The 21,274-nt window shown below is 37.6% G+C and overlaps 1 protein-coding gene across 1 annotated transcript in view; it reads right to left on the bottom strand.

Moving 5' to 3' along the window:
- Positions 1–668: 668 nt before the first annotated feature.
- The window catches only part of PPIL4 (peptidylprolyl isomerase like 4), a 37,541-nt gene continuing 16,935 nt past the window's right edge, over positions 669–21,274 (bottom strand). The window contains exons 9-13 of the mRNA XM_032339277.1: positions 21,133–21,199; positions 17,516–17,627; positions 16,115–16,211; positions 11,924–12,071; positions 669–4,371 (exon numbers count right to left, since the gene is read on the bottom strand). Of these exons, the coding sequence (XP_032195168.1) occupies positions 4,120–4,371; positions 11,924–12,071; positions 16,115–16,211; positions 17,516–17,627; positions 21,133–21,199 (676 nt within the window). The 3' untranslated portion in view covers positions 669–4,119. The remainder of the gene's footprint in view (positions 4,372–11,923; positions 12,072–16,114; positions 16,212–17,515; positions 17,628–21,132; positions 21,200–21,274) is intronic.

Below are 21,274 nucleotides of genomic sequence, written 5' to 3'. Positions count from 1 at the left end.
AGCCTTCAAAAGTATGCCTTCAGCTCAGGTCATGATCCTGAGGTCCTGGGATTGATCAGGCTAGGCAGGAAGCCTGCTTCTCCTTCTCCCACTCCCTGCTTGTATGCCCGCTCTTGCTCTGTCAAAAAATAAATAAATAAATAAAATAACAGTAATAATAATAATAATAATAATAATAAAATCTGTAAGGAAAAAAAAAGACTTTCTATAGTCACAGAAATGTAGATGTTTGATACTGGTAGTGGGATAAACAATAAACCAATGGACTAGAGAGCCCATGAAACAAAATCCACACATATATGGAAACATATATGACAGAAGTGGAAGGGTAGATCAACAGGGAATAGATGAACCATTCACTAATGGATTTTGGACAACTGGTTGTATCCATGTTTTTTTTTTAAAGTGATTTTTTTTCATTATATCAAACCATCTACATACACACATACAATGTAGATAAAGAGTTAAATTGAAAAACAAAGCCTTACTATTGTATCTTAAAAATCATGAATGAGTATTGAATTTTATCAAATATCTTTTCTAAATGTATAAAATAATCACTTTCACTTTATTCTTTTAATGCATTGAATTACAATGATAGATTTATTCATGCCAAACCATTCTTTCATTTCCAAATAAATTTTTTTAAAAAAAGCTTTACTTACAACTTTTAGAATGTAGAATATCTTTATTAAGGATATCTTAAAATACAAAAATCACAAAACACACAGAGAAAGGCTAATAAATTTGACATTCAACTTAAAAGTTTCTGCCTAAATATATATCCTAATTCTAATCAAACATTTAGACCTAACTTCCAGTTCATAGGAAATAGAAGAGTTAGAAGACACCATGAAGTTACCAGCAAATAATTCCCCAAATCTGAAACATTCTGTGAAATATTCTGGCCTGAACTCTTCAAAAAGTCAATTTCATTTAAAAAAAAAAAAGAGGTGGGATGGATGGGTAAGAAATTCTTCTAGATTAAGAAAACAAAATGACAAGAGCAACATGCAAGGCCTGGACCTTGAGTTTGGGTTTAAAAACAAATCAACACCTAAAAATGACATTCCTGAGACAATCAGGGAAATTCCAATATTGACTATGTGTTATATATTACGGGATTATTGTTACTTTTTTAAGTGATCTCTATGCCCAGTGTCAGGCTGCCTGATATGGACCTGCATGCTGTACCAACGGAGCCAGCCAGGCGCCCTTATTATTAATTGTCTCAAATGCGATAATAATATTGTGATTAAACAGGATGCTTGCTTGCATTTTAGGAAATGCATGGTGAAATACTGAAAAGTGAAAGGTCATGATATTTTCAATTTACTTACAAACTGTTCAACAACAAAGAGTTATTGACTCTTAAATCTGGATGGAAGGTATATGGATGTTCACTGTTTTTGTGTTTCTCTATATGTATGAAGCTTTTCATATTACAAAGTTGAGGGGAAATTCATAACTTGTGCTCTTCCAAGGGCATCAATAGGAAGGTGAAGAAATTAGCCACAAACTGAGAGAATATGTTCATAACATCTCTAATAATGGATTAGTATCCACAGTCCATAAAATTCTGTAAGAAGACAGTAACTTCACATAAAATGGGCAAAAGACATGTAAAACTTTTCAGAGGGAGCCATCAGGAATTAATAAAACACATATGAAAAAAATGCTCAATCTTGTTAGCATTTAGGAAATGCAAATTTAAATACTGAGATTTCCACTTGGGCCAAAAAGAAAGTGACAGGACCAGGATTTACTTTTCCCGTTTTAAACAACTAAAAACTTGTACAAAGTATATACTACATAGTTTTTCAGACACTGGACAGCAGCCAGTGCAGGGCAGTGATTCTTGAGAGAAGGAAAACAAGAAAGCGACAATTGCCTGAGCTGATGTGCAGTTTCCACACTGTAGGACTATGACAGGGATGTGATTCAAAAGAGCCTGGGAGTCTCTGGGAGGGGGAGAGTTGGTGGAGCTAAGATGAAGTTTGTAGGGCAGAGTACTAGAAAAAGGAGGGAAATACAGAAGGAAGAGTTCCAGATCTGCAGAGGGTTTGCCCCAGTCTTCAGCTGAATATTCATTGGTGTATACACATGCGGAATCCACCCAAAGGTGGGAAAGACCCACCAGGAGAGAGTAGGCAGCACAACCTGGGATCCAGTTCATATAGGACTCACAATAGTTCTCGTTCCCAATAGCCAGAGAGGAGAAATCTCTGAAGAGACTAAGTGAAAGGGAGATTATTCAGAAGGGTATTACCTCAGTAGTGGGCCACATTAGCCTGAAAAGCTCTTCTGGTCCTACCTCATTACACTTAAAAGCAAGCTATAAAAGGATCAGACTGTTTCCAAGTCACTTAATCATGTCCCGGAGAAAGCTCAATATATTTAAACGAACACAAAAACTCTAGTATCCAGCAATATAAAATCTAAAAATTACCAGGCATGCAAAGTAAATCACAACTTAATAATGGGTGGGGGAAAAAAAAAATCAACCAACAGAGACAGACCAGAAGTGATACAGATGACAGAATGGTCAAGTACATTAGAACAGCTATTACTAATGTACTCCAGGTGTTAAAAAAAAAAAAAAAAAAATGGAGGAAAGCATGAGCCTGTTAAGAAAAAGCACGGAGGATATAAAAAAGACCCAAATGGAACTTCTAAAATTAAAATATTGTATCTAAGGTGAAAAATACACTGGATGGGATTAACAGATCAGATACTTCAGGAGAAAAGATGAATGAACTTGAGGACACAGCCATGGAAACTATTCAATTTATGAAATAGGAGAAAAAGACTTCGCCCAAATGGAGCATCAGTATAATGTGTGACAACCTCAGATGGCCTAACATACAAGTCGGTGGAGTCCTGGGAAAGGAGTGAGAGGAGGGGAGGGACAGAAAAAAGTAACTAAATAAATAATACCCACAGCTTTTCCAAATTTGGTGAAAACCATAAACCCGTAGGGAAACAGCCCCAGCAGAAGAAACATGAAAAAACTATACCAAGCACATCATAATCAAATTGCACAATAGCAGTGATAAAGAGAAAATGTTAAAAGCAGCTGGCAGCGGTGGGGGGAGTGTGGAAAAAAGCAGCCAGAGAAAAATAACGAGTTACATATAGATGAACAAATATAAGAATAATAGTAATCTCCTTGCTGGAAACCACAAGAAGGTACCAGTAAGCATCCACTACACTGGTGAAATTTCAGATTGAAACTAAGAAGTATTCAAGATGGTGTAAAACAAAGGTAACTCACATAGCGCTGGTCTGGGCATAAACTGGTTCAGCTACTGCAGAATATATTTGGCATTATCTTGTAAAGATGAAGATATCCACATCATACGAGCGAGCAATATCACTCCTGGACACAGAATGTTCACAGCAGCACTGTTTGCAACAGCAAAACCAAAAACAAACCAACAACTCCAAATGTTCATTAACAGAAGAATGGGAGAGTTGTGGTCTATTCATACGATGCAATAAAGCAATAAAAATGAATGACTCTCTAAAGAAATACTAAGTTGAAAAAGCAAGTCACAGAAGTAAACATACATTATGCCACATATAAAATTCAAAAACATACAAAATTTAACATTTTATTTTTTAATACATACACTGTTGTAAAACTGTAACAAGCAAAAGAATGACAAATACAAAATTCAGAATAATCATCACTTGAGGAGAAAGCACAAAGAGGGTTTCTAAAATGCAGGTGATCTTCTATTTCTTAAGCTGGCTCATGGGCACACAAATATTTACTATTCTTTATACCTTATATATACATGTCTGTGAATTTTTAAGTATGAAATATTTCATTTAAAAAAAAGAAGAGTGGGAAATGTGAAAGACTTTAAAATGAAGACTACTATTTATGTATAACAATAAAATTAGTGTAAAAAAGTATACCCCAAAAAATGTTCAGTTCTTTATAGTCTTTCTGTGCCCTATACAATCAGAATCAATTGAAAAGGGCCATAACCCTAGGATGAAAAAAAAAAATGAGCAGAGTCTTTAAGGGCTTTGACACAAAATTTGAATATCTGAGGTTCTACATTAGACAACAGTAAATACATTAGCCACTCAGGTCTGATTCTTCATTTTTCATCTGTACTTAGATTTTTCTTTATCTTTGGATTTCTTGGGACTCCTACTTCGGTCTCTCTTTTTACTCCGTTCTCTTTCATAGGGGTCGGTCTGGTATTTGGATTTGTGACTATTACTGTAGTGGCCGTCCCTTTCTCGAGATCGGCTACGACTTCGGTTTTGAGGTCGGTCTCTCTTTTCACTCTTTTGTTTCTCCCAACAGCTTTCCTCTTCTTCATAGTGACCAAACCCCATCTCCCTGTAGATATCCTGTCAAAGGAATGGAGAGAGAGTTACAAGTGAATCCATAAAATAATCATTTTGTAGGTACTGTCAATTAATAAAACTCAGAAAGTCTACCATACCAAGCAGCTGTAACAGCTCAAATTTGAACACTACCACTAATGCTGAGAATCTTCTAAATTAGCAAAAAAACTCAGAGAGACTTAATCATTTTTCTTATCAATCTCATTGCTTTCTATCTACTACTTCAGCTGAACTGAAGAATCAGATCCCAAAACAAAGAACTGAAATCACCCAACTGAAATCAGAACAAGTGTTTAGAGAAAATCACAATACCAACAATTCTGGCTGTGGCTAGTCACCTTTCTACCTCCCCCTTCTCTACTCTCCCAACTGATCAGCAATGGAATTACTAAAATTCCCATAAAAACCCTAAAAAGAAGACATTTAAATAACATAGCCAGAAGAGGCTTTAGACAAGTCAATCAGTCTAAAAAGAAAACACTGAATACTTTGGTCTGAGTGATTATTTTTATTTTTTTTAAAGATTTTATTTATTTATTTGACACAGAGAGATCACAAGTTGGCAGAGAGGTAGGCAGAGAGAGAGGGGGAAGCAGGCTCCCTGCTGAGCAGAGAGCCGCATGCGGGGCTCCATCCCAGGACCCTGGGTTCATGACCTGGGCCAAAGGCAGAGGCTTAACCCACTGAGCCACCCAGGTGCCTGAGTGATTATTTTTAAAGTGTTTATTTTTTAATAGCTTCTCTCCAAATCTTCAATATATTTTCCTTGTTTACATTGGGCTGATATGTGTGTTTTACTAAAATCATTTCTTGGGATGCCTGGGTGGCCCAGTCGGTTAAGCATCAGACTCTTGATTTTGACTCAAGTCCCAATGTCATGGGTCAGGAGACGGAGACTGGGGTCAGGCTCCACCCTCAGAGGGGAGTCTTCTTGAGAGTCTCTCCCGCTGCCCCTCCCCGCTCACATGCATGTACTCTCTCTCTAATAAATAAGTCTTAAAATAAATAAACAAATATAATCCTCTATTTACATATTTCTTAAAAATGAGTTAAGAAACAATGGGCCAACAGAGTAGATACATTAAATTCTTTTTTTTTTTTTCTTTTTTAGAGGGGGTGAGAAAGACAGAGACAGAGAGAGGAGAGGGGTAGAGGGAGAGAATCTTAAGCAGGCGAGCCTGTTACTGTTACTCATTAAGTAACAGTAATAATTTTCCTATATGAAGAGAGCTAGTTACAACAATTCTATTTCTCTTTGTATTCTATCCCTAATTAAAATGAGTATCTCAGGGGAGCCTGTGTGGCTCAGTCTGTTGAGCATCTGACTATTGATCTCAGCTCAAGTCTTGATCTCAGGGTCGTCAGTTCAAGCCCCACCTTGGACTCCACCCTGGGCATGGAGCCCACTTTAAAAAAATAAATAAAATACAATGAGAATCTCAGCAAGTGGCTGAAATCTAAAAAGAGACCAGAGCCACTGCTCTTTAAAGAGACAGTTCATAAAATTCAACTTCCTTAAAAGATTACTCTCAGAGGAAAGCAAAATCCTAAGGATTGAGTTCCCAAGGGTCCCAACTCTATCTACCACAGACATTATTACAGTAGATGTAAATGTCAAGGTTTCAAATCTAGAGTGATGAATACCCATGGTTAATGACTGGGTTTTAAGGATTCGTAACTATTCATAATTATTCCATATACTGTCTAGATACTGTACCTTACACCTGGCATGGAGACTGCAGCATGTGAAAATAGATCTAACAGGATTGTTGTAATCAGTGTTTGTGGAATACAACTTTGTAAACCATTTCATGACTTCCTGCACAATCCCAATAGTTCTTTTCACTCTATAAAGTCCCAGAGGAATGGTTTAACTCTTTAACAACTACTTTCGAGCAATATATGACAGCCCTAGATAAAAGAATTTTTTGTGCTTCCTGTAACATACACAAAGTGTAAATATCTATGTACTATTCTGTCTACTTAAGTCCTGTATTAGATGAGGTAACAAACTTCTAAAATGGAGAGACGACTGATACAGAACTATTAAAATCTTCAGTAATTATACAAATGGCACTTAAGTGCTTTGAGTATTTAAAATACAACAGAAAGAGATAAAAGATTATAAAGTACTTAATTCTCTGAAAAACTTGATGAAACTGAAAATCTGAAATGCACTGAAAGCTTAAAACCTCTCCTACTGGGGGTGCCTGGGTGGCTCAGTTGTTATGCGTCTGCCTTCTGCTTAGGTCATCATTCCAGCACCCTGGGATCGAGTCCCACACTGGGCTCCCTGCTCAGCAGAAAGCCTGCTCCTCTTTATCCTACTCCCTCTGCTTGTGTTCCCTCTCCCTGTCAAATAAATAAAATCTTTAAAAAAAAAGCCTTTCCTACTTGGAATATTTTTCGAAGCTACACACTTTAAAGTTTGGCAGTTCTAGGTTCAAAATGGTCTTTGTTATTTAAGAGACGTGTCAAACAAGAAATAATCTTGAGATTAGATTTACCAGGGAAGGTTTCATAGAGAAGTTGGGACTTGAGATTAACCTCAAAGAATGAGTGGGTTTGGCTGTGGATTGGCTGCAAGAAGGCTAATGCATGGAGTGGAAGTGAAAACTGAAAAGGAAAAATCAGCACCATGTGCACGAAGGGGAAAAGGTCAGGAGGCTGGATGAAGCCATATTAGATTGGACATTTAAGTGTGTGCTAGCACAGTGCTAAGTATTTCTGGAATACAATATTACCCTCATTCTAGAAAATAAGGAAAGTGAAACTCAAGAGATCTATACAGGGTGGAGAAAATTTAACTGATCAGTCACCTGACATACAAAATTGAAAGGGGATGGTAAAGAACAATGAAAAACCCCATACCTGACTGAATCAATATAATGTTAAAATCCTAGCTCTCTCGTTAAACTATAAAAGGCCACAGGCCTGTGGGGTCAAAATCTTTACATCTAAGGGAAAGGCAATGAATTAGATGAGCTGTCAGCCCTCTCCAGCGCAGACTTTAAAAAATTCTATCATTTTATACCCTTTAGTCGTAAGACAAAATGACAAAACTAGTATGTGGCTTAAAAGGAAAGAAAGAAACACCACAAAATAGCCAATTTATTTATTTTTTTAAGTGGCCAATTTAAAGCAATCACCTTAACCTATCCAATGATTTCATGTAAAGCAGTCCAAAAAAATCTAAACTAAAAGCTATCCTTGCTCAGGTCTCTAGGACTAAATCAAAGACTTAGTTAAATCTAAATCACTAAAATAACATTAACTGATTAAAATGACAGCAAAAACAGAGTCCCCAGTTATAAGAAAATAACCATCTATGAAAGCCACAGAGGAGAACTGACAACCAGGATGCATCCTCTCCGCCAGGCAACCCACAGCCCAAAACTCACTTCCCGAAACTCCAGTAAAACCCAAACCTCAACATAGTAACCATCTCTGAATTAAGATATGAGGTGGAAAAATTAAACAGAGAAGTTTTAAATTGAACAGTGAGGCTGTCACTCAATAAAAAACAAAGAACTTGAAGAAATAAGTTAAAACATTCTTAGGAAACTAGGCTCACCAAGCAAAATACCAACAAACAGGAAAACCTGAGCTACACTTGAGGATGAACTAGTACTGAAAATTCCCTTTAAAGAATTATATTTTTGAGACTGAAATCAAAAGGATAAAAATCAGAATAATAAGACAAAAAATTGGGCCCACTAAAATCTTAAATACAGATGCTATTTCATTGGGAAGAAAAAGAAAATTAGTGTACTTGTATTGTTAAATCAAAATATAAGACAAAAAAAATTTGCTTTGAGGGGAGAAATAAGTTAAGAGATTATTATTTGGAACTTAACAATTTTATAACTGCCAAATAATTTAATTTTATTTTTTTTAATTCTAACATTCCCCCCAAAGACTACTTAATGGCTTTTACTCCATGCCAAAAAAGAAAAATATTTTCTATTGTAAAGTTTTAAGTAATCAAACAGCAGGATAAAAAAGATGTACAAAAAGAAGGGGGAAACACACACTTAAAATGCAGCCAGATTTTGGATTTTTTAGACCTCTGGTTATTTCAAATACACCAATATGTATCTCACACCTAAATTCACTGAAAATTCTATGTACAAGTACAGGATGAGAAGCCGTAGCTAAAAGCAACACGCGGCACGGTGGTCGGGGGTGATGCAGGGGGTGAGATAAGGAATTCTAGTGGAAAACGTGCTAAATATTCATAGAAATGTGACGTAGCCACCATTTCAAAAGACTGGGGTGGTCTTAGCCTAAACTAATACAGTACAAAAATTAAGAGGGAGACATGCCAGTTAGATCACACTGGAATATTACACTAGGAGACAAATTTTAGTAGGATAGCAACAGAATTTATACCAGAATGTACTCCAGGTCAGAGCAGCAGCAGAGTGGCTAGGAGTGCAAGTCTGGATTTACACTGTGGCTCTGCTACTCATCAGCTCTGAAAAACCGAGGAAAGTCACTTAAACTCCAGTTTTCACCCTGTTGTAAAATGGGGAAAATCGTATCCACTTCACATTGTCAAGCACACAGATGCCACTAGCTGTCACTGAGGCATGTGCGTCTTAGTTGGGAGAACTGAGTAACAGAGGAAAGGTGTGACTTACACGCTTATGGCGGTGCATTAAAGATGGGATTCTTTAAATAGCAAAAAGGCGGGGCGCCTGGGTGGCTCAGTGGGTTAAGCCTCTGCCTTCGGCCCAGGTCATGAACCCAGGGTCCTGGGATCGAACCCAGGGTCCTTGGATCGAGCCCCGCATGCGGCTCTCTGCTCAGCAGGGAGCCTGCTTCCCCCTCTCTCTCTGCCTGCCTCTCTGCCTACTTGTGAGCTCTGTCAAATAAATAAATAAAATCTTTAAAAATAATAATAATAAAAAAAATAAATAGCAAAAAGGCTGTGGAAAAAAGTCCACAGGCTAACCCAAGGAGTAGGAATACATACTATCTAGAATAGAGGAAACTAAGAATATATATAAAATACAAATCAGCTGAAATTTTTTAAAAGTGAAGAACAATCCATGAAGCACACAGGACAGTTACATTGGGGGGGCAGAAGAAAGGGGGCAGGGCGGGGACAGAATCTTGGTTCTCTGCACATACCACTTCGTAGATTGTACTTTGGAAGCATACAACAAATTTTTAAAACTACAAAACACACAAAAAATTATTTAAAGCAATCCCTAAATATTGAAAAGAAACAAATTAATTGAAATGAGTCCAGGGAATGGCCTTACCACAGAAACTATTCTGACTTAAAACCAGTAATTTGTAACAGTAAAATAATAGCCAGTGTAGAAAATGTGTGCACACACATACTTCTTCACTTAATCTTAACAACATACCTGTGAGGTAAGTATAATCTCAATTTCACATAAGACTGAAATCGGCAGCTGTGGCTCAGAAAGCTAGTTAGCTTGTCAAGGCCACATCAATGGCTAGTGGTGCAGAAACTTTACACCTCACTTCTCCAGAGCCAATCCTGCATTTTTTTTTTTTTAAAGATTTTATTTATTTGACACAGAGAGAGAAATCACAAGTAGGCAGAGAGGCAGGCAGAAAGCAGGTTCCCCGCGGAGCAGAGATCCCGACGTGGGGCTCGATCCCAGGACCCTGGGATCATGACCTGAGCTGAAGGCAGAGGCTTTAACCCACTGAGCCACCCAGGTGCCCCCCAATCCTGCACTTTGCCAACCACACTACATCTCTCCTTCTCTGGGTCTTTGCTTGATGGGCCATTCCCCCATCTTGAATTTTCTCCCTCTCACCTCTGCCTACTAAAATCTCTTTACCCACCACACCTAGCTCAAAAGTCCTCCCGTGGTAACACAAAAACAAGGAGTTATCACGTAATTTGCTTTTCATTTAATGGAGAGCCAAAACACAGGCTAGAAATGACTTCTCCCTAAGAGAAAGTCAGTTTTCTTTGAGGAATTATTAGTATCATGGTTTCCAAAAATGTATTGTTAGGGCACCTGGGTGGCTAAATCAGTCAACCGTCTGACTTCAACTTCTGCTCAAGTCCTATGTCAGGGTCCTGGGATTAAGCCCCCTGTCAGGCTCTGAGCTCAGTGGGGAGTCTGCTTGTCTCTTTTCCCTCCCCCTGTTTGTGATGGTCCTCTCTCTCTCTCTCTCACACACAAACACACACACACACACACACAAATAAGTAAATCTTTAAAAATAAAACATGTGGGGCGCCTGGGTGGCTCAGTGGGTTAAGCCTCTGCCTTTGGCTTGGGTAATGATCTCAGGGTCCTGGTATCGAGCTCTCTGCTCAGCGGGGAACCTGCTTCCTCCTCTCTTCTGCCTGCCTCTCTGCCTACTTGTGATCTCTCTCTGTGTTAAATAAATAAATAAAATCTTTAAAAAAAAAAAAAACAAGTATTGTTCAAGAATACATTTGGGATGATCAAGTTAATTATGAGTGCTCTTTTTATTTCAGATACACAATACGGAAGGGCATAAATGTTTCACAGGTCTTAAAACTTCAAGAGCAGAGCTCCTAAGGAGCTGAGTCAGTTAAGTGTCTGCCTTTGGCTCAGGTCATGATCCCAAGGTTCTGGGATCGAGCCCCGCATCAGGCTCCCTGCTCAGCAGTGGTGTCTGCTTCTCCCCCTGCCTCTGCTCATGCTCTCACCTTCTCTTTTTCAAATAAATAAATAAAAATCTTGGGGCGCCTGGGTGGTTCACTTGGTTAACCAACTGCCTTTGGCTCAGGTCATGATCTCAGGGTCCTGGGATCAAGACCTGTATTGGGCTCCCCTGCTCTGCAGGGAGCCTGCTTCTCCCTTTCCTTCTGCCTGACACTCCCCCTGCTTGTGCACTCTCTCTCTCTAATAAATAAGTAAAATCTTTAAAAAATAAATAAATGGGGACACCTGGGTGGCTCAGTGGGTTAAAGCCTCTGCCTTCAGCTCAAGTCATGATCCCAGAATCCTGGGATCGAGTCCTGCATCAGACTCTCTGCTCAGCAGGGAGCCTGCTTCCCTTCCTCTCTCTCTGCCTGCCTCTTGGCCTACTTGTGATCTCTGTCTGCCAAATAAATAAATAAAACCTTTTTAAAAAATCTAATAAATAAATAAATAAATGAAAATAAGTATCTTTTAAAAAATAAAAATAATAAAAAATAAAGGAAAAAAAACCTTCAAGAGCTATAAGCACTATCCATAACACTAGGTGATAAGTTTAAATGACAAATGAGCACTTTTTCAGCACAACCACACTTGCTTCTGATGGGAGTAAGTAAGTATCCACAGGTTCAGAAATCACTTGTTTCACAATATGGAACTGAATGATATATATTAAGTTACTCTGAAGACAATCTTTTACCATTTGTGATCTATATTCTTGAACACTCAAGTCCCTTACCCCAGAGAAACCATTCTATGTACTAGAGTTAGGAACATAACCACCCTGTTCAGAACTATATCCGCACCCCCTATATTATGCCACTAAGAAATAAGTTACAGAGGGATGAAATATTTCTCTCTCTCCAGCTAAGGCTGGACATTACAAGTACCTGGTTGGTATTTCTGATTGGCATGTAGTCCTCATCTTCTTTTTCTTCAGAGCAGTGACGAGTTTTCTTCTTGTGTTTTTTACTTGTGTGTGAATGACTTGATTTTGAATCTTCTGCTTGCTCATCTAGCACAAGATCATATTTTGCACTGCAGCAACTAGTTAAGGACAGACATGAGAACTGACACTGATAATATAACAAAACGTAAGAATCTGGTAAACGAAGGAGGCCATGAGGCTAAAGGTAATTTTTTAAAGCAAAGAACACCTCACAAGCATAGAACTTATTTCTGAAACAAAACTACTTCATATTTTCTTTCGGGAAAAATGGGAAGGACCCTGTCCTGAAGTAAACAATTAACAACTGGCAAGTGAGTGGGCAAAAAAAAAAAAAAAACAGGGGGCAAAGAAACCTATATTCATAAATGAAAATTTAAGCAGCCATAAAAAATAAGGAAACCTATTTGTCAATAATGAAAAAAACTTAAACTCAGAAAATGAAGTACATGTTTCACTGGAAAAAGTTAAGATATTACAAACCCCAATGACAGAGGAGCTATAGGAGATAAAAGACATTCATGTGACCCCTCTTTTCAAGTACTAATTAGTTCAATTCTATAGGAGAATATTTAGCAAGGCCTCACAACAGCCATATTTAAATTGAAGAAAGAATTTATAAAAGGTTAAAATAAGTTAAATAAAGGTATACATAACAATTACTTTTTAAAACAGAAACTGAGAGTAACAAAAGCCTAGTAATAAAGACATTCTTAAATATACTTCAACAAGATATATTATTACAAAGAAGTTACTAGCAATGATAAATGAATGTTACAAAAACACCCAGAAAAGTGACTATGAAAAATTAAAAAGTGGAAAAAGCTTGAAATAAAAATTGTCTATACCATATGGTAATCGTAACTTTACAAAACATAAAAGATCAAGATTTGAAAGAAACAATGAGAAAACTATCATTTGTCTAGGTAAACTGTGAGTGGATTTTTTTTTCTTAGTTGAAGTGTAGCTGACATACAATAGTGTGTTAGTTTCAGGTATACAACACAGTGACTCCACATTTATAGACGTGAGTGAATCCTGTCTTAACTTCATATAAATGTGTTATTTTTAAAGGATTTTTTAATTTTTTATTTGACAGACAGAGATCACAAGTAGGAAGAGAGGCAGGCGGAGAAGAGGGGGAAGCAGGCTCCCCACTGAGCAGAGAGCCCGATGCGGGGCTCGATCCCAGGACCCTGCGATCATGACCTAAGCTGAAGGCAGAGGCTTAACCCACTCAGCCACCCAGAAGCCCACACATAAATGTGTTATAAAAGTTATGGTAATATGTTTTAATTCAGAGGCATTTTCTCTAATATACTATTATGTTTTGGAATAAGAGAAAATATAAAACTGTTGCACTCTCGGGGCGCCTGGGTGGCTCAGTGGGTTAAGCCGCTGCCTTCGGCTCAGGTCATGATCTCAGGGTCCTGGGATCGAGTCCCACGTCAGGCTCTCTGCTCGGCAGGGAGCCTGCTTCCCTCTCTCTCTCTCTCTGCCTGCCTCTCCATCTACTTGTGATTTCTCTCTGTCAAATAAATAAATAAAATCTTTAAAAAAAAAAAAAAAAAACCTGTTGAAAATAATCTCAAATTCTAAAATAGTATTTGAGGAAGGCTGACAAGGGCTGGAATAGCAGTTTTCAAAAAAAAAACAGCTTTGAAGGAAGCCCAACATGCGAGCTGTTTTAGAGGCATGTGCAACTAGAGGAATGGCGGACACGCTTCCCTCAGGACTAGTGTTGTTGGGTCTGTTTTCACAACGCCGAAGCCCTATGCCTTCCTCTGGGACGTCTCACTTCTATGTAACGTGGAACAGGCTTGGCTTTTCACAAGATGACTAAAGACAGCCAGTCAGCCTGCACCATATCCTATTCCTACTTCATTATCTCTAACTTCTTTTCTCCTTTATATTACATCACACTGCTTCCAGAGTAGCTTCTGGAGCCTCTCCTTTTCAGGTACGGATCCAAGAGCCCTCGCCCAGGATCTCACTTCCCGTGCTGCTGTACACATGCAGCTCCTTCTGTCCACATGCATCTCCTTCTGTCCAAAATCCATTTAGTGCATCACAGCCAGCATTTTGTAATAAGGTAGAATAGAAAACAGAGTACATGGCACCTAATAAAAATACCACAGCATTTCTGTTTCAATTATGTGTGCATGTGAATGGCTATAACCTGCTTCCTTCTCTCTCTGCCTGCCTCTCTGCCTACTTGTGATCTCTGCCTGTCAAATAAATAAAATCTTTTTCTTTAAAGATTTTATTTATTTATTTGACAGACAATGATCACAAGTAGGCAGAGAGGCAAGCAGAGAGAGAGGAGGAAGCAGTCTCCCTGCCGAGCAGAGAGACCGATGTGCGGCTTAATCCCAGGACCTGAGATCATGACCTAAGCCTAAGGCAGAGGCTTCCATCCACTGAGCCACCCAAATTTTAAATAAAATCTTAAAAAAAAAAAAAAATCCAGTTGCTCAGTCCTTTTCACATGCTCAAAACCACATGGGGCTAGTAGCTACACTGGAGGGTGGACATATTTTCCACCACTGTATAACGTTCTAGTGGATAGTACTGGGCTACAGATTTATTCTCCAACATGCCTGGTTTCTTTAACTTTCAGTAATCTATCACCTTGAATTTAAAACATTTTATGACTACATATTCATTCTTTTCAACCTGGACTACTTACTTCTATGAGAGAAAAGACAAAAGACATCGCCTTGTGTTCCTTTTATTTGCCCTACACATCTGCCAGCTGCAGCTATTAATGGTTAGCTTAAATTTATTTATTTTTTTTTACAGATTTTATTTATTTATTTGACACAGAGAGAGAGAGAGAGACACTGAGAGAGAACACAAGCAGGCGGAATGGTGAGAGAGGAAGGAGCAGGCTTCTCGCTGAGCAGAGACCCAGATACAGGGCTCCATCCCAGGACCCTGGGATCATGACCTGAGCCGAAAGCAGCAGCTTAACGACTAAGCCACCCAAGCACCCCAGTGGCTAGCCTAAATTTAATTTCAAAGATTTGTTAAATAAATCTCAAGTGTATTCTATCCAGACCTTTTATAATTTTAATATTTCAATCACATCCACCCTACTGTTCATCTTTTTAGACTAAATCTTTGTTCACTGTTTGGTGTGCTTACATGTGAAAGCTTCCTCCTCAGGTCAGTACAATTCAGACTTTACCCACCTCTTATGCCTCTTATGCCTTACAATCCTTTATGCATTATAGACAGTCAACATATTTTTTAAAATGAGTATATAATAAGTCAACCTGATATTCATCTTTCCTTGATGAATACTTGGAAAAGAAATGTCTAAGACAGTGTGGGAAAAGAGAATCCCTAAAACATCAACAGAAATTAGGAAACAAAGAAACCATTTACCAGAAAGAATCACAAAATCATCACTTTCGCAATGTGTAGAGTGATAGATTTATAATGAGAATATCAATGAACAAATTAAAATGACAGAATGTAAATAGTATGTCTCATTGATTTTTACCTGTCTCAACCTAAAACTTGGAAGCACCTAAATTAAATGGTCAAGTCAATGGATTTTTTTAATCCTACAAAAACCAACTCTTGCATACAAATATGAGCCCAATAAATATTTGTTGCTGGACTGACAATGTACTAAGCAGAAAGAAGCAACCTAATCATGTAAGAGAACAACAGGATTTTATTAATCTACATATTCACCATCTCCAAAGAAGTTAAATATTGTGCAAAAGGTTAACACCAAGAATTTAGCGTAACTATATGAAGAAAATTTCTGAGTATGAGAAATTTAAAACATTACAATTATATACAAAATACGAATCTTACCTAAGATTTCAGAGTAAGTGTTAATCTTAACCTAAGAGTAACGAGGGAAAAGAATTAGGGCAGAGATTTTTTTCAACCCTAACCTTCTGCATACATTAGAGAATATACCAAAGAAAGAAAAGTATATGTAAGATGGTGAAAAAGGACTACAATAATCTAAATGATGTCTTCACAAACCACCAGATTTAGAACCTTGTCTTCTACAGACTGTGACTTTTTTAACATATTACACAGTACTCTACTGTATAGATGTACAGAGTAGATATTCTATCCACAGCAGCTAATTAGTTCTTGTAAAGGATACTCCTGCTTGGGCTTTACTTTATCTTTCAAAACTAAATTAGACGGTTTATCCTGTTCTTTTTCATACTCCTTGAAATCACTCTTGGTATATTTCCCACCTATTTATTAAAGAAAAAAGAAAAAAGACTTAGTAAGAAAACTCAACTAATTTATTGAATAACAAAAACTAATTTGTAAGACATACAATATATCAGCTATTTTATAAGTGGCATATATATTGGCAGACAGAAAAAGGCTGAGAAGAAAACAAAAGAATAGTAATTCATTTTCCATTACTATTTTAAAATGAAATCAGATACCCATTTTGCTAAGTAGCTGTACATTGCCACCTAACGATGTGTGTGAGTATTACAACATCAAACTTGAAAATCCTCAATTACAAAGTGAATACATTCACTGGGAAATAACGCAGTATTTAAGTAGAGCCATTAACTCCATGAGAAATTTAGGTCCAAAGGAAACTGAGGGCTTGAGACTGGAGTCTGAGATCTGAGAGGCTTAGAAGTTTGGAATAAGTGAGGCTTTAAACTTCTCTGATCTGTTAAAAGAGACATGGACCAAAATCTCAACAGAGCACCAAGCAGATAGCACGACATCAGGAATGTACATAGATGTTCACTAAAGGGTGTGAAAAGGGAGTGTCCCTCCCAAGTGCCAAAAATGAAATCAACAATCCCTTCAGAAAAACAGGACCTACTGTTACGTCTTGACTGGCCTTCACAGGCAGGGCCAGGAAAAAGCATCCTATGCAGCCCCTCTACTCCCAAGTTGAAAAATATATGTATAAAATATACATACTTCCTTTTTTAAAAGAAAAAGCTATAAATATACATAAAACCTACATGGCAATAAAAATATGAAATAAGAGGAAATTCTAACATAAAGTAAATATATTTGTATGTATGTTCAAAGAATATATGTGGGAAATAATACAAGAACAGGTAAGAGTGGTTACCTCTGGGAAGGGAAATTGGAAAGATGAGGGGCAGGAGTGGAAGGGAGAGTTTTTTATACCACCTTTTCAATTTTGTACCATCTGACAACTAAAACAAACTTCGAAAAAAACTTAAAAGAGTTTTGCTCCTAGGAGAACCAAGCCACCACAACCACCAAAATCATTACTTTGCAAATATGCCGCGTTTGCAATGGCTAATTATAATTTATAACACAAAGATAGTGAATATATTCACCATCAGCTTAAATACACAAATACACACTCACACACACTCCCCTGGTACCCTAGATTCTGGTTATCAGCTACGTGAAACCATAAATGGCAGAAGTTCCATCAATGAACATTTCTCCTAATAAACAGCACTAAGGCAAAGGAGGTACAGCACACACACACACGCATGCACATACATCCACAGTGAACAGAAACAAAGGAAGCTGAACAACATACCTTTTCCTTTCCATTTAACCTTTGCAACAGACTGGCTAAAATCCACATGTATTCTTCTGTCATCTATAAGTACATTGTCCATTTTGAAGAACGCTTTCTCACAATCTTCTTCCTGATAGTAATTATAAAAACTCAAGCATAAATCTTTATGGGAAAGATTTCTGCAGCGAGAACAAATACTGAAAATACCACACGTCTGTTGTTATGAACACTAATTTTGAGTGTCTGTCACACCCCAGATGCTGCTGCAAGTTCTGCATCTATGGGCTCAGTTAACTCTGGTAACAAGCATATGAAGTACTACCTACCATTATTGCCATTTTCTCGAAGAGAACACATAGGTTTAGAAAGGTACGGAAGTCGCCAAAGGTCAGCTGGCAAAGGGGAAAGCCACGATTTGAGCTGAGGCAGTGTGACTGTAGTGGACATACATACATTTACAAACTGTGCTGTCCACGTCCCTTCGCAAACCCTTTCATTCAAAACCCGAAAATACTCTGAAAGTTGAAAGCTATTGTTATAAACTTGGTGTTAAAATCCATTTGACAACCCCTGGGGATAAAAATACATGTTTATAAAAAAATAAAAAATTAAAAAAAAATCCATTTGACAACAAAATTGGACCCAACAGAAGACCATGGCCTTGATTTATTCCACTTAGTGTCAATATGCATTAGTTTCAGTGCAGAAATTCTCTGAATGATTACAGAGTGCTGACCCAGAAGAGTATTATATAGTCCATAGACGTGTGTGTACACACACACATATACACAGTTCACCTTTCTAAGTTCTGAAAAAACCTGAAATCAGAAACTTAGCTACTCCCAAGGGTGTGGATAATGGACTGCGGGCCAGAGATACCAAGGTACCAAGGTCTGTGTTACATAAAGATTCTTCCTATCAACAACTTCACAAACCCCGTATCTCCATTTCATGCATTTTAACCCAACACTGAACAAGTATCTCCTATATTCCTGGAAACATATTCTCTCTTTTTTTTTTTTTTTAAGATTTTTATTTATTTGACAAGAGAGAGATCACAAGTAGGCAGAGAGGCAGGCAGAGAGAGAGGGAGAAGCAGGCTTCCCGCTGAGCAGAGAGCCCAATGTGGGCCTTGATCCCAAGTCCCTGAGATCATGATCTGAGCTGAAGGCAGAGGCTTAACCCACTGAGCCACCCAGGCACTCTGGAAACATATTCTTTGGTGGTGTGCTCACAACTTACTGGAGACAGTTCAGAGAAGAAGATTAAAAAATAATAATAATAACTAGTTATAATTTATTTATTTACCATGTATGTCAAGAGTTAAATGGATTATAAACTGCATAAAGATACAAACAAAGCTTTATTTATCTCTGTACTACATCATTAAGAACATCATCTGGCACATGATAAGCAATCAGCATATTTCTTTTTTTAAGTAACCTTTACACCCAACATGGGGCTCAAACTCATGACCCAAGAGTCGCATGCTCTACTGACCAAGCCAGCCAGACGTCCCAACAATCAATGCATGCTCGACGAATCTATATACTTGGACAGGCATAACTGCATCACTGCACCATTTCCCTAAAGAGAAAGTTCTCAGATACTTCACACTTATGTAGGCACCTGATTTATGACAAAGATGGCACTGCTAAGCTGTGTGGATAGGAAAACCTTTTTAATAAACTATGAGTCGCCTTGTTATCCAATGTAAGAAAAAATGAAATTTAATATGATACACATAACACTGAAAAATCAACTTACAGATCTAAATGGGAAAGATAATTTCACAGCAAACCTTCTAAAGGTAACACTGGAGAATATTCTCATGTCTGTGGGGTAGGCAAAGCTTTTAAAAACTAGCCGTAAGAGGGGTGGCTGGGTGGCTTAGTGGGTAAGGCCACTGCCTTCGGCTCAGGTCATGATCTCAGGGTCCTAGGATCGAGTCCCGCATCGGGCTCTCTGCTCAGCGGGGAGCCTGCTTCCCCCTCTCTCTCTCTGCCTGCCTCTCTGCCTGCCTCTCTGCCTACTTGTGCTCTCTCCGTGTGTCAAATAAATCAAAAAAATTTTTTTCAAAAAAAAAAAAAAAAAACACTAGCCGTAAGAAAAATATTGACAAACTGAACTAAAAATCAGAAATTTCTGCTTATCCAAAGCTGCCATTAGAAATGGTGAAAAGGCAAATCTATAGAGAAGATACTTGTAACACATACAACTAAAAAATAAGCTTATATCCAGAAAATGTAAACAATCCTTATAAATCAAGAAAAAGGCAGCCAATCAAAAAGTGGGGCGCCTGCTTTCTCCTCTCTCTGCCTGCCTCTCTGCCTACTTGTGATCTCTGTCTGTCAAATAAATAAATAAAATCTTTAAAAAAAAAAAAAAAGATTAAAAAGAAAAAAAGAAAAAGGACATCCAGGGGCGCACGGCTGGCTCAGTGAGTTAAAGCCTCTGCCTTCGGCACAGGTTATAATCCCAGAGTCCTGGGATCGAGCCCTGAATCGGGCTCTCTGCTCGGAGGGGAGCCTGCTTCCCCTCCTCTCTCTCTGCCTGCCTCTCTGCCTACTTGTGATCTCTGTCTGTCAAATAAATAAATAAAATCTTTAAAAAGAAAAAGCTACATGTAACAATATATAAATATTACAAATATAACACTTAAGCTAAAGATGCTGGAGACAAAAAACACATACTGTGTTTACATTTATATCAAGTTTAAAATTAGGCAAAACAGATCTATGATGTTAGAAATAGCAGTGATATGGAGGGCCTCTGGAATTCTGCTAAGTTTTTTTCTTCTAATCGCAGTGCCTGATATACAGAAGGTATTTGATAAATGTTCTGGAATAACTATCAGTTAGAAGGAACTACAACTAGATACACATCAGTCCAATGCTGCTTAAAGAAATGACACAGCCTCTGATAGTGGCTAAAAGCAATAGGAACAGAGTCAGACTTTTCTAAATTCAAATCCCAGCTATGACATTCACTAGTGGCATGATTTTAATCAAGTCACATGACTACTATATGTCTCAGTTTACTTATTTGGAAAAGAAGGAAAGTACCTATCTCATAGAGTTGTGAGGGTTAAATGCAGGTCAAAAAGTGTAATGCCTGACTTAAAGAAAGTTATCTGAGTGACATAAGTTATCATTATTATTATAGATACTATTTAATCCAATATTCAAGTTGAATTTATAAGGAGGGTAATGCCTAGAAATAAGAGTTCTAAACAAACTGACAAACACCATAAAATAGGTGGTCAGTGACAGAGCTTGGGTTAATATCTAGAACTTTATACTCAGCCCAGTTCTCTATTACTCAATTATGGATCTACATAAACAATGCTGAAAAATCACTTATACAATGTGAAGGACTTCACCTAAAACTTTAAAGTTTCAAAGACACATAAACTCAGACTGCACCTGATCCTCATGTAAAGATGTACATATTAACACCAAAAGATGTTGAATTTACCCTCTATTTGAATATATAAAATTATCTTTCTTGGGTGCCTAGAGAAAGGTTAAACTAATTTTCTAATTTCAGAGACAACGGAGTTCTATAATTTTTCACATTTTAACACTATAAGAACAAAATAAATATAAACTTAAAGTATGTATATTATGACCTACCTTTTCAAATTCAATAAAAGCATAACAGAGGGATTCTCCTGTCTTCCAATCCCGAATAACTTCACAACTGAAAAAGTTTGGAAAAAGGGACTTTTAAAGAAAAATCATTCACTTTTACTCTTCAAAAGTGAAGAACAAAATA

The sequence above is a fragment of the Mustela erminea genome, chromosome 4, assembly GCF_009829155.1.
Source record: "Mustela erminea isolate mMusErm1 chromosome 4, mMusErm1.Pri, whole genome shotgun sequence".
In the NCBI taxonomy this organism is placed as follows: Eukaryota; Metazoa; Chordata; class Mammalia; order Carnivora; family Mustelidae; genus Mustela; species Mustela erminea.
This window is presented reverse-complemented; position numbering and strand designations above follow the sequence as displayed.